Below are 14,340 nucleotides of genomic sequence, written 5' to 3'. Positions count from 1 at the left end.
TAAGTTTATTCTTTAGTATATTAGAGTATAGCTTTTAAGCAGTTGATAGCAGTGTTATGCATGTATGTTGTTGCTAGGGTTATTTCTGGAGACTTTTTTGAGTAAATTGATTACTATTCCTGTTTCCCAATCTTTGGGTATCTGTTGCTTACGCCATATGATGTTAAATAATTTTAGTAGTATATTTTTTAATAAGGTGCCACCATATTTAAATAGGTCTACATTCAAATTGTCTATGCCTGGGCTTTTTTGGTTTTTTGATTTTTGTAATATTAACTCTAGTTCTTCCATTGTTATATTTTCTTCCTCTTCAGTTACCACAGATTTATCTTCCAATTCCCTAGTGCCAGGGTTATACCATAGTTTGGAATAGTGTTGCTTCCATTCTGCTTGAGAGATGGAGTTGGTTTTTATTTGAACATTTGTGTCTAATTGTAATTTCTTAAAAATTTTAAAACCTCTTCTCCTCAAAATGGACATCCACTTATATAAAGCATTATGAAAAATAAGAGTAAATTTCATCCATGTGTATAATACCAACCACACAGATATAATACATTAAACTTTAGTGTAAAAGGCTACAAATTCACCATTACATACATTATTATAATGGTGAATATAAAATTTAACTGTAATGTCAATATAAAAATTGACTGTAATGGTTGATCTGCAGATATTTTATTTTTTTTTTTACAAGATGTTTATGCATCACATCAGTGTAGTTACTGTTATACAGGATATATATACAATAATAATCTATCTAGCCTGCTTGGCTTTTTTATCACAGGCACAAACTTCTTAGCTTTTCTGAGGCTCACATCTGGTTTTTTTTTTTTTTTTTTTTGATTTGGTAGTTGTTGGCACATCGGCTTCTGTGGCCATATTGCACCTCCCGAGGTTTTTTGCAGTACTTTGATCCAAGCCCGAGGCGGGAATCGAACCCGCGACCTTTGGGTTGCCGGGCAGGTACTTTACCCACTCGGCTAGCCCGGTCGGCGCTCACATCTGGTGAGTATGGGTTTGGCACACCCAGGGTGCTTAGCTGGATATCATCTTTCTCTTTCTTGGCAATTCGTTTCTCTCTCACTGGGTAACTAGGAAATTTTTTTTGGCTGGTGCAGCATAAGCTTCAGGCTTCCTTGCATCGTATGACTAATAATAATAATAAATAAAATATGCCTTGTTCTTTAAATTTTTTTTTGTATGGTTCCTCAATTTAACTTTCCATAAACAGAAACTTTGTACAGTTTGATGATCTCTGTAATAAGACTATTTGGACATTTTAATAGCCATGCACAAAAATAGAGGCAAAACATGAACTGTATGCATTAGGTTATTTTTTTAATGAACCATGTTATTGCTTTTTTGTGAGATAAGGAAATGGTTTTATCTAATTTAAATTTAAATACTAATCCAAATCAGACAGAAATTGAAAATGAAGAGGGAACATTATGATGACACCATGTAAACCAACAGACAGTTCATGCTCTTCAGACTACTAGATTCACCAAATCATAAAAAGAATTGAATGAGAACCAAAGTGTTTTACGAAAATACAGGAGAGAGAGAAAAAAAAAAAAAAAAAAAGTCTTCTAAGCAACAGAACATGTATTATTTTTAATGCTGTGTAAGCATGTGCAGTAGTATGTAAATAATAAATACAAATTACTGTAATTTTCTTTATTTTTTTCTGCTTCTTTTTACATGTATACAGAATTTATCCAAAAGAACCAACCATCTAAAATACACCGGTCCCAACTGTTTTGGATAAGCAAGATTCTACTGTAGTTCTACTTTTGTCTTTCCATAATTTCTGATGTGTAAACATCTTTGGTGGTGCCTACTAAATTTTGGATGTAATAAAACCAATTTGTCATGATTTTATGAAATGGAAATGGAGTCTATTACTTTCCGAAAGTGACGTCAATGACATCCTTTCTGGAAAGTATATATTGATTATGAAATTGGTTGGATTTAAATTTTATTGGCGCAACTAAGGCTATGGTGCGTCACAACTATACGAAATAAAAGAGCTTTTGTATTGTAAATATTTTATTGATCATTCACAAATTTCAATAATTGCAGCTGGAAGACAAGATACAATGGATTTATGATAACTGAAGTAAGAGATGTATACTTGCGACTGCAACGTATCTAAAAAACTTCTTAAAAACAGCGTCAATTGATGTACCTGATCTTGTAGTTGAGTTATTGGTGTTCATTGTAAGATCGAACGTTTCTTGCAGGAGAGTAATTAATGTTTTAGTTTCTTCTAATCCAAAGTTAACGTCGAAATCACTGCTCATGATCATGGGTATTTTATGTAAATCTTTCTTTAACAGTGCTGCACCTTGAATTGAGTACGGGAGCAAAGCAAAATGAATGAAGTCAATTATATCCTGTGTATCACTGTTGTAAGTATCACTTAGCCATTCAGCAAAAAGCACTCCACTGTACATATATTGCTAATGGGGCGAACAGTCTGTTGGACCAGTTGTTTGTCGATAGATGACATCTAAGTATGGCATAACAATGTCCCTCGTCCTTCTTGTTGTGATATATTGTGACTCCAGCTGTCTGTTTGGGCGCCTCCGTAGCCAGGTGGGCAGGAGCAGCAGTGCGTAGCCCACCAAATACGGAGGATGCGGAAAGGTCAGGGAATGACCACCGCATATTCCCGGAGCAATATGGCCTTAGTTGCTAATGCTCCTAAAAACCAAATAACCAACAACTGTCTGTTTGGTTGGTTGGTTTCACGCTTTAACTAAACGAAGCAATCAAAGTTGGGGACATTGACACTCTCGTTATTTTTTAACCAAGTCTCAGACAGCAGCAAGATTTGGCATTGCTGTGTAATAGTATCGGTGAGGTTGGCGTGGTGTGCCGGTAGGCTTTGACAGTTGAGTGAGAGAACTGCAAGTTCCTTCCTATTGTGGATGAATTCGAGCAAGCTGTCCTGTCTGTAGCCGACTAGTTGCAAGCCTGGTAAACTAATTTTGTAGATTGATGATGGATGTAGCATTTCTCAGGCCATGGTAGATTTACCACCTAGGATAAGATAGGAAAGTTAGCTCGCAAGAAGGCAGTGAGATACATGCAAGCAAACAACATCAATCATGTAGCCATGCCACTCGCAAGACAAACTGCGAGTGTATCGTTGAACAACTGCACAATCTGTGCCAAAAGAAATCGCTTTCTTCTCATACTAGCTTGTGCAATGATGATACACATCTGAAGAGGGCTTCTGGAAGAATTCCTCCCATAGTTCAACAGGAATTAAACCTAGATCTCTCCAAACGAGCAGCAGACAACAACGTATCATGATGGCAAAGCTACCACGTAGGACCTGCAAAAAAGGCAACAGAAATTGAAAAATGGGAAAATGCAAAGGTAAGGTTTCTGAAGTGACTTCATTGATTAAAGGATTTAAACTTTCTATAATCCAACTGTACTGAAATGGAAGTTATCATCACTAGCTTTGTTATCCGCCACCATAAAGAAACATCATACGACCAATCTATACCCGCAGGGTGATGCATGTTTATTTATAGTACATCCACTATAAGGAAAATGCAAGCACCAGCATTACTTTATAATTCATATTTGTAAATGAGGTTAAAGGTTAGTCAGGTGGGTTCACCAAGATTGAGGTCAGATGGTTCATGGTGTTGAACTTGGATTCTTCCTTGACATGATGCCCTTGGACCATTATGTTGACTGAAACAGGCACATTGATCACTTGGCCCAGAATGTCGTATTATCCATATGCATGTCTCAGGCGCCTTTTTTGTATAAACGGTAAGTGAAGAGAAATAAATCTCTGTCACCAAATCCACCAAATTCAGTAAATGCGATGGAATTTCTGGGTAGACAAAGCCATTCAGCTTACATAGCGCTGGAATGGTGTTGCTCTTAAGTGATCCTCTGCAACTATTACACACAAGAATGCAATTGATGTCAACATCAGGAAATGCAGTGCGTATCAATGTTACATCTTTATATCTTTAGCAGCTGGTTTTTTTGTGTCTCTGAACCATAGACTATCACAAATGTAGCATACAGAACAGACATCATTTCTCATAAATATCCTTTTAGGCATTCTTATGTAAATAGTAGTCTGTGCAAAGAAAAGGAGCTTGATCATTTAAACTCATCTACTGCACAATTGGAGAACTGTTCTGCTGTACATAATTAATACTCACTTCAGGTACATTGTTGTTAGATGGAGCGGCATTGCTGGTTGAAGGCACTGCTAAATCCAATGCTTGATTTTCTGTTTGTCTTTTACACAATCTCGACAGCCTTTGTCATACTCGCACACTCATTGCTACCTCCATCTTTATTTTCTTAGGTTGGCTTGCTCGATACTCTCGACAACACTCTGTACTTGACTTTGGCATCATTGAACACAAAGGTTATAGAAATGTGGCATTCAGTCCCTTTCACTACTCAGAAAAATTATTGATGTGAAACATCTAGGCACCTAACAATGGAATATAATGAAAATGAGGATTGTAACAATACAAATACTTTTGTTGCAATCATACTATTCAACAAATGTCTACAATCAAATGGTAATTAGGCTATTGGCCTAACATCTTCTAAATGTTGATTCGGTACAATAAGCAGTGCATAAAAACATTACATTGTTCATACTAAATATTCGGACTGAAGTATGATGCTAATTTCACTAACATTGATTTGGTAGAGTAAGTAGCAGGCATGAGCATAAAACATTACATAATTCATGATTTCATTTCTAGTTGTTCGATTTTAAAACTGTTCTGATTTTCATCAAAGAAGTTTACACATAAAACATCTTTCGTGGGTTTTTTTTTTTTCATAGGGAAAAATATGCATACAAAAGTAAAAGAAACCAGACCAGAGTATTTCAGTGATCCCATATAAATACTGAGAACATTCAAATTGGTTACTGAAAGGAACGATAATGCAGGCTATAATAACTGTGAACTATTATATTCTTTACATTCACTCATTGGAAAGAAATTTAATGAAAATTAACAAATAATTACATACTGAAAACTAAAAATTTCAAGGGGCATTCAAGAAAGACTGATGTCATCACTAGGAAAAGTGGCAGTTAGCCATCCTATCAACATTGTGTTGGAGGGCAGTAGTGGTGCACAGTAAGCATGCAACATTCCAAGGTTAGTGACTATGCTTTAGTTCATGTGATTTTTTAGTCAGCTGTATTGTTTTTTTTTTTTTTTTTCCATTAAGCCTCACTAGACAAATACTAAAAAGGAACAGTGCACTTTTCAAAATTTTGTTTCAGATTGCAGAAAATTACAACTGAAGTACAAAATATGCTTCTAGAAGCTTATGGAAGTGTTCTATCCAGATCTACTGCTTCCTATCATATCAGATAGTTTTAAGAATAGAGAAAATAGTCTGTGCCATAAAATCAATAGGCAAGGTAGTGATTATCACTTTCAGGACTCATTTAAACACTCTTGCAGTCCTGGGCTATGAACAGTTTTGTGGCCCTAGATTGCCAGAATATATAAGTAAACTAATATAAGTAAAATTTGAGGTCCACTATTGCATATAATTTACCTCCCTAATCGGCATGCCCTACCCCCACTCCCCTAAAACATGCTACTTAAGTTAAAAATAAATTTATATAAATTATATGTATTGCCTGGCGATATTTGTAGGCTATAAATTGTTTATGGGATAAACTGACGCGGCGGTAAACTGCTAGCGATTAATTGCTGGCGGTGAATTGCGGGTGATAAACTTTCCTAGACAGTCTAGGAAAGACTTAGCCTAGGAAACTTAGTCTAGGAAAGTTTATCGCCGAAAGTTTAAGAAAATTTAAGTTTATAAGCAATTTATAGCCTACAAATGATCGCTAGCATATTTTATCGCCAGGCAATACATATAATTTATATAAATTTATTGGTCATTTTAAATTGAAAATAAGGCTTTTCTATAGGTGTTATTTAAGAATTAAGTGCAGTTAAAAATGGAAGTTATGTGCTAGATATACATTTCCTAGAAATACATACCATTGTAGGTGCTTTAATTTAATTGCCTGTTATTTTCCAAAATTGGAATTGGCTAGGTACCCACTTAACTCTTTTAACTTAAGTAGCATGTTTTAGGGGAGTGGGAGTAGGGCATGCTGATTAGGGAGGTACTTATATATTTATAATCTCTTACAATCACAACATTTTCTTATTTTGAGTTTATTTTTCATCCTTTTGAGTTTGTGAACGCATCATGTCGGTGGAATTTTTGAAATCAGAAAAAGGAAAACCGAAATTGTGCTTCAGTGGACATTTTTTTTTTTTTATAAAGACAGGCAAAATGAAACAAAAATTCATTGAAAGTGTCAAAATTACCGAAAAACCAAATGTGCTGCTCGAGTTACTACAGTAGATAACACCATCGTTAAAACATGGAAGGAGCACAATCATTGTGGAGATGCAGCAGGAGTTGGGGCAGCACAACTTCTTGATACCATTCGAACTTATGCAAGAAACAACAAATAATACGCCTCATAGTATTATTTCAAATGTTTTGAGAATCTGTAGCCAAGCAGCAGCCCCTAAGCTTCCAAGTGTAGATACAATGAAACAAACGATCCGAAATACAAGAAATCGAAATTTTGATGGCCCAGTTCTTCCAACGCATCGTAGAGACAGTTTTTACAGAAGAATATAAAACGTCATGCAATGCAGAATTGTTTCTACAATTTGATTCTGGACCCGAGGACAATCGTATGTTAATTTTCAGTACGAAAAGAAATTTGCAGTTGTTAGTGCGAAGTGAACACTGGTATGCCGATGGGACTTTCAAAACTGTTCCCTTATTTCAGCTGTATACGATACATGGATTCAAGGACAAAATATCGCTTCCATTAGTTTATGCATTATTGCCTAACAAGTCTGAGGAAACGTATGTATCTCTACTACAGCAGCTGAAAATATTGGAACCGGCTATGTCCCCGCAATCAATAACCATAGATTTTCAGACGGCGATGATGAATGCTTGCGGAAGAGTTTTTCTTGATGCTTCGCAACGGGGTTGTTTTTTCCTGCTTTTCACAATGTATTTTTCATTCCATTCAGAATAATGGATTGAAACAATGTTATTAAACTGATGCTAATTTTGCTTTAAATATGCAAATTTTGGCAGCAATTGCATTTGTGCCCACTCCAATTGTGACTGTCATTTTTGAACATTTGTGCGAAAATGGTGTTTTTCCTCCAGAATTGCAAGAATTTGATTATTTTGAGGATACATGGATTGGACACCCAACCAAACGATATCTTCATCGACCACCAAAGTATTCCCATGAAATGTGGAACGTATGCCAGCTTGTTCTTGAAGGATTACCAAGAACGAATAATTCTGTTGAAGGGTGGCACAGAGGATTTGAGAAACACGTCGCTGCTTATCATCCCAACATTTGGAAATTTATCGATTGCATTAAAAAAGAACAAAGTATTAACGAAATGCGCATTGAACAATATTTAAGTGGAAGTGATCCGGGCAACAAAAAAAAAGAAGTATCGTGATTATGATGAACCAATTAAAAGGCTTGTTAGTGCATACGATGAACGGGTTGATATTGTTGATTATCTAAGAGGTATAGCGCATAATATTTCTTATTAATAATGTACGTACTGTGTTGTAAATATTACAGTTTCTTAGTAATTAATTATCCCAACATGACTGATTCTGAAGATTGCATAAACATTCATTTTGAATTTTTGCAGTGTACTATGACATAATGTTATAATTAGTTTAGTTTAAAATTAACCAATTGTTATATTGTTCAAATAATGGATTTTTTACTATTTTTGTGATACATTTAACTATTAAAATACATATTTCCATACTTTTTTTTTTTTTTTTTTTTATTTCCGTACTATTCCCTCATAGTTCAAAGAATTCCAAAAATATGCTAATCATAGCTTAAGGCAGAAACTTAACTAAAAAATAACTTTTTATGATTTGACCAAACACATCTCATTGCCTCTAGATGGTAAAATGCTGGCGGTAAATTTCTGGCGATCAATTTCTGGCAGTGAATTGCTGGCGATAAACTTTCCTAGACTCATTAATTTTAGTTAGCTCTCATTAAATTTCTTTCCAATGAATGCATGCAGAAAAAAATCTTCCTCATAATTACAGGGAACATGCATTTTAATAACAAGGGTAATTTTCAAAAATACTCTTCCAATTATTAGGCCATTATTATTAATGCCAAATGTAGCTGCATCTGCAATTTAAAAGCAATCTTAATGCAACCACTTCCAGCTTATAACTCCCTTTCCAGAGCTATTTGAGAACCCAATTAAAATTATAACAATAATAATATATAAGTAAATATTTGTTTATACTCTGTATAACATCCACACTAGTAGTATTTTACTGCAACTATTTTATTGCAGCAATTTTTTTTTCTAGAAATTTCCTGGACTTCCTTAGGACCATCAATTTGACAGCTGTGAAGATGCCTAAGATAAGTCTAATGAGGAATATAAACCCTAAAATAATTTATATATGGTGGGGGGGTTGAAATAAAAACAGTTTGAAGAATGAGATTTGGAAGATGTGATGTGGAAAGACATGAAGTTCTCCATGCAACATAGACAGGTTGCAAGGAGGGGCCCATAGTGAAGTACCAGTGATTTGTCAAGCAATTGCTTGTAAGAACAGGGAGGCCACGATCCCAATGCAGGGCCACATGTAATATATGTCCAAGTATGGAGGCTGCACCTATAAGGAGACAGAGCTAGGGGGGCTATAAATTCAAATTACAAGAAAAAATGTTTAGAACTGAAATGTAGGAGGTTTCTTTCAGCCAGTGACTTGTTAATTACTGGAATTCATTACCTCTGTGGGTAACTGAGGCTGACAGCTCGGGGAAATCCAATGACAAAATCAGCTGGAAAGTTACCTATGTGAAGAGAGAAGCACATGAGTACTTTTATTTAATTAATTAATTTGTTAGTATTATATATTTTTTGGCTAGTGTACAAAAAGCTTGGCATTTCTTTGCACTATATAGCTAATATTAATAATACCACTTCTTAACAAGACAATAATGATTGTCTGAAATACTGTAATACCAAACAACTTGGTATTGATGGGTCAAGTGTTGATAATCCTGCTCAGGTAGCTAACAAACTAAATGAATATTTTGCAATGACATTCACACATGAGGAGTTATTCAGCGAGGGGAATGCCAGAGGTGTATTCAACTCTAGCAGTAAGCTACAGAATCTTGAAATAACTGGGAGTAAAGTGGAGGAGAAACTGTTGAAGATAAACACAAGAAAGGCACCCGGGGTGGATGGGATCTATCCAGTTATATTAAAGGAGGCAGCAAAGGAAGTAAGCAAACCCTTAGCCATAATTATGAGAGCTTCCTTGGACTCAGGGGAGGTACCCATAGACTGGAAATGTGCAAATGTGACCCCAATTCACAAAGGAGGATCAAAGGCTGACACAAGTAATTATAGACCTGTGAGCTTAACTTCTGTTCCAGGAAAATTAATGGAGGCACTGGTTAAAGAAGCACTGCAGGATCATTTAGACAAGACTTCAGTTATAGCTCAGACACAGCATGGTTTTGTTAAGGGGAAGTCTTGCCTGACCAACTTGATTGGATACTATGATGCAGTCACAAAAGAACTGGATGTAGGGAATAACTTTGATATTATATACTTGGATCTTAGAAAGGCTTTTGATACTGTTGCACATGGAAGACTGCTACACAAATTGGAGCAGTGTGACATTGGAGGCAAATTGCTGCTATGGATAAAGGGGTGGTTGAGGGGGAGAAGACAGAGAGTGGTAATCAATGGACACTGCTCATCGTGGACTGATGTTATTAGTGGAGTCCCTCAGGGCTCAGTGTTGGGTCCATTATTGTTTTCTGTATTTATAAATGATATTGATGATGGTATATCGGGCTTAATGTCCAAGTTTGCAGACGATACAAAGGTTGGCAGGGTTGTCAAGGACACTACTGACACTATGCTGCTGCAACAGGATCTGGAAAGGTTGAGCAGATGGGCTGAGAGGTGGCAAATGAAGTTTAACATTGACAAATGTAAAGTACTACACATGGGAAACAGCAACCCCAGAGCAACGTATCAACTCTGTGGTACAACACTGACAGTGGTAGAGAATGAAAGGGACTTGGGGGTGGTTGTGCAGGCAGATATGAAGTTCTCTGAGCAGTGCAGACGGGCTGCAAGAGTAGCTCATGGAGTATTGTCAATGATATACAGGAATTTTTCCAGCAGGGATAAGGAGGTGATTATTCCATTGTATAAGGCGATGGTCAGGCCACACCTAGAGTACTGTATACAGGTCTGGAGGCCTCATTTCAAGAAGGATGTAGAGCTGCTGGAACGAGTACAGAGAAGGGCAACAAGATTAGTGAATGGAACAAAGGGGCGCTCTTACGAAGAAAGGCTTAAGTTTTGCAAATACAGTGTCTGGAGACTAGGCACCAGCGAGGTGATCTGATAGAGGTGTATAAAGCCTTGAATGTTTTAAGTATGCTCAATGCTGATGGGATTCTTCCTCTAGCTCAGAAAAATCACCTGAGAGGGCATAAATTCAAATTGAGGAAAGACAGATGTAGGATAGACGTGCGGAAATTTGCCTTTAGCCAGCGGGTGGTTGGTTGGTGGAACAGACTTCCATCCCTTGTGGTGGAGGTTGATAGCCTAAATAAGTTTAAGGCTCAGCTGGACAGGTATTTTGAACGAACAGAGGGGTGAAGTGGAAGTGATTTTTTTTTTTTTTTTTTTTTGGCTGATGCTGCATAAGCTTGCTTTCTTGCATCAAATGCCTCTACTAATGCTAATGCTAACTCGTGATTGTCCAAGGTGATCATAAGGAGCATTTTGAACAGTCATAACAAATTGCTGGATGTAGAGATCAAGCTTATAAGATTATGCGTAATCTTACAAACATTTGTAAGATTATGCATAATCTTACAAACATTTGTAAGATTATGCATAATCTTACAAACTTTGAGACATCAATACTATCATAAGAAAACGTTGGTAGTTTTAACCAACATTTACTACAATTATTAACATATGTCAAAATTTTACAAATGTGAAAGGGAAATGGAATAGAAGTATTAGTAGAATATATTGACAGATGTAAAAAAGATCCTCATTATCAAATACTAATTAAATAAATTCTGCACTATAATTATTACTAACAAAGGATTATAGGTTCTGAAACATGAGGTTGTGAGTTAAAATTAAATTTTCAGTTAAGAATTTAGCACAAACTGGCATCTTTAAAAACTACAAACAGTGAAGTGTTTTCCTTCCATACTGCACCAAACTTCAACCAATACAATGTATACTAGAATAACTGTAACACAGGGTTGGATTGTTTATGCTGGTGAAGAGGCAACACAGACCATGTATATCGATTTGTTTGTTTCTACACTGCATTAAAAGTTGCATTTTAATAATCAGCCTCTTTCTTTACGAAATGAATAACCAAGTGTTTCCACCATTAATGAAATGTGGAATGAGAGTGTTTTTTGTGTAGGTTTTCTATTGTTTCTGTGTGAACTGTCCTCACATCGGACATAACATGTTATTAACTAAGACATAAATATTCCAAAATATAATGAAATGAAAATATAATGAATAAATACAAATATTCCGAAAGACAGGGTTGTTAAAATTAAAGTATCCCTATGTAGAGGGCTGTGGAGTGAGTTCTAAGACTCGTACTGAAGATAAATTTGAACAACAGGTACAATAAAGAATGTGCTCGCCATTTATTGGAAAAAAAAATTAGTTACAAAATTTGTCACTATATGGCGATGTGGCAATACAAATCATTTGAACAGCACTAGAATTGTTCAATGTGTCCTCCATTTTGGTCAACAACAGTTTCCATTCGAAGAACAGCATTTTCTAGAGCAGAATGTAACATGTCAACTGTAATAGCCAGCACATGACGTCTAATGCTGTCCTTCAGATCTGCCAGAGTTTGACATCCTTCCAGATACACCTGGTTCTTCAAAAACCCCACAACCAGAAGTCACATGGGGTGAGGTCCGGTGATCGGGTTGACCAAGATGTCTGGAAACAACGGCTGATGACCCGTTCATCTGTAAAGTGTTGCCTTAGAAATCTTTGGACACAACGGTGGATGTGGGGTGGCACACCATCTTGCATGAATATAGTATCCTGAAAGCACCCATGTTGTTGCAGCTCTGGTATTGCGAAATTTGTCAACATTTTATAATATTGCTGTCCAGTGACAGAACAGGTGTCGGGTCCAGCTGGTGTTACATGTTCAAAAAAATATGGCCCAATCATGAATGTAGCTGTAAATCCACACCACACAAGTGCATATTCACTTGTCCATTTAAGCAGAAGTGGGCTTCATCACTCCAAAGGATGTTCCATGGCCAAATGATATCCACTGTCATTCATGCCAGAAACTGAAGTGTGTATGCGAAATGAATATCTGCATCACCATGCTTTAGCTGCTGCAGCATGTGCATATTGTAAGGATAGTACCGCAACACCTGACGCATTACTAGCCTTACAGTGGAATATGGCATGTCCACTCCATGAGAAACAGCTGGCACACTTGCGATACTACATTGAATTGACTCGATAAATCCATGACAGCCATAGCCACATCTTCAACACGAGAGGAATCCACTCATTTTTGACCTCTACCTGGATGAACACCAAGATATCCGGTCGCTTCAAATTTTGCAATCATTTTGCGGACAGCACAAACAAGCATAGGTTCACGCCTTATGCGCTTCTGATGCTGGAATTCTCTGATAGCTGCATTGTTGCTGTTCTGATAGTACAGCTTCACTAACAGCACCTCTTCCTGCAATGTGCAACATTATTGCTGTAGTGCAAGCAAACATCTACTGTATGATTTTGAAGAGACTGCTTTGCTTTTATACAGTATAGTAGAGCTGAGTAGTGGCACTGTGGCAATAACTGACGATTATGCAAATAACTTCACGTTATTTGCATAATTTTAAGGGAATTACATAACTATCGATTATTCCATTACGTAATAATCATAACTAAGATAGTTACGCGCCATACAGTGACAAACTTTGTAACTAATTTTTTTTTTTTTTTCAGTACGAGCCTTAGAACTTACTCCAGAGCCCTCTACATAGGGATACTTTAATTCTAACAACCCTGTATAATGAAATGAAAATATAATGAATTACTTCATAAAATGAAGGAGTTAAATCAGATGTTGATGTTTCTTTTGTAGGTGATCCTGGTGGAGATTCCTTGAATGATGCAAGTTCATAGTTGCTTGGTGATCTTTTGTGACCTTGAAAAAGTGATCTAACTCCATTACTTTTTTTATCAATCTGTGGATGCAGATGCCGATTAGGCATACTTGGAGTTGAGGTAATAACTAGAGTTTTTAACGCTTGTACTTCTGCTTGTAAAACTTCAATCTAAAAATACAAAATGCACTGATATAGTGATCAAGTTTCCATAACAACTGAGTGTTAAAAACAAAGTATAAGACATGTATACAAATAAAATAAACATGATTATGTTATTTTTTTTTTTTTACTAGTGCTATTCAAATTTAAAACTGTAATAGTCACAGGTCCTGCCTAGAACCAGGAATAATGTTATTAAGAAAAATAACAGGAAATCGAGCGATGATAGGTTCCATGTTCTGAAATGTTTTTTTAACTTATTCAGACAAAGAATAATAAAAATCTGAACTCAAATTTTAACCACTCTTTATAAATAAGGTGATGCTCTGAATTCTTCCCTCCCTCCTCTTTTAAAAATTAAACATTAATAAATAAAATGTTTCAATTCTCTACTTTAATAAACAGCTAATTTCTGCAATTCCAATACAGCTTACTGTTTTTCAATATCTTCCCTCCCCACTTGTCCCATAAAATCAAAGATAACTTTTGAGTTAATAACATTTAGTTACTGCACAATTTCTCCAAATCCAACTGTAATATATACCCCACCAGTTTAGAAACTGGAATCTAGAAAACTTAACAGATATTCAAATCCCAGCCAAACAAAAGCAATATTTAAAATGTTTCTTCCAAATCAACAGTAATAATTACAGTAAACTTTCAATGTTATGGAAAGCTGATTGAATAAACCCTCAATTTTAATGGGCACCCTACTTCTCCCTATTAGGGACAAGGGGCATCTTATTGCCAAATGTTCATTAAATTGAGTTTTTTTTTAATATAATTTAGTAGTAGTAGTAGTAGTAGTGGCACTTGATGCAAGAAAGCAAGTGTAGGAGCTTATGCAGCATCAGCCAAAAAAAAAAAAAAAA

The 14,340-nt window shown here is 36.0% G+C and overlaps 1 protein-coding gene across 1 annotated transcript in view; it reads right to left on the bottom strand.

The window, feature by feature from the left end:
- Nucleotides 1-14,340, bottom strand: part of LOC150082157 (guanine nucleotide exchange factor for Rab-3A-like) — a gene marked incomplete at its 5' end in the record, with an annotated part of 70,860 nt that overhangs the window by 21,993 nt on the left and 34,527 nt on the right. Inside the window, one exon of the mRNA XM_090380439.1 lies at nt 13,238-13,477. Coding sequence (XP_090236565.1) covers nt 13,238-13,477 — 240 coding nt within the window. The remainder of the gene's footprint in view (nt 1-13,237; nt 13,478-14,340) is intronic.

Source organism: Mastigoproctus giganteus, chromosome 8, assembly GCF_048544385.1.
Source record: "Mastigoproctus giganteus isolate SK-2022 chromosome 8, ASM4854438v1, whole genome shotgun sequence".
NCBI classification, from domain to species: domain Eukaryota; kingdom Metazoa; phylum Arthropoda; class Arachnida; order Uropygi; family Thelyphonidae; genus Mastigoproctus; species Mastigoproctus giganteus.
Note: the sequence above shows the minus strand (reverse complement) of the source record. Positions and strands in the feature narration are given on the sequence as shown.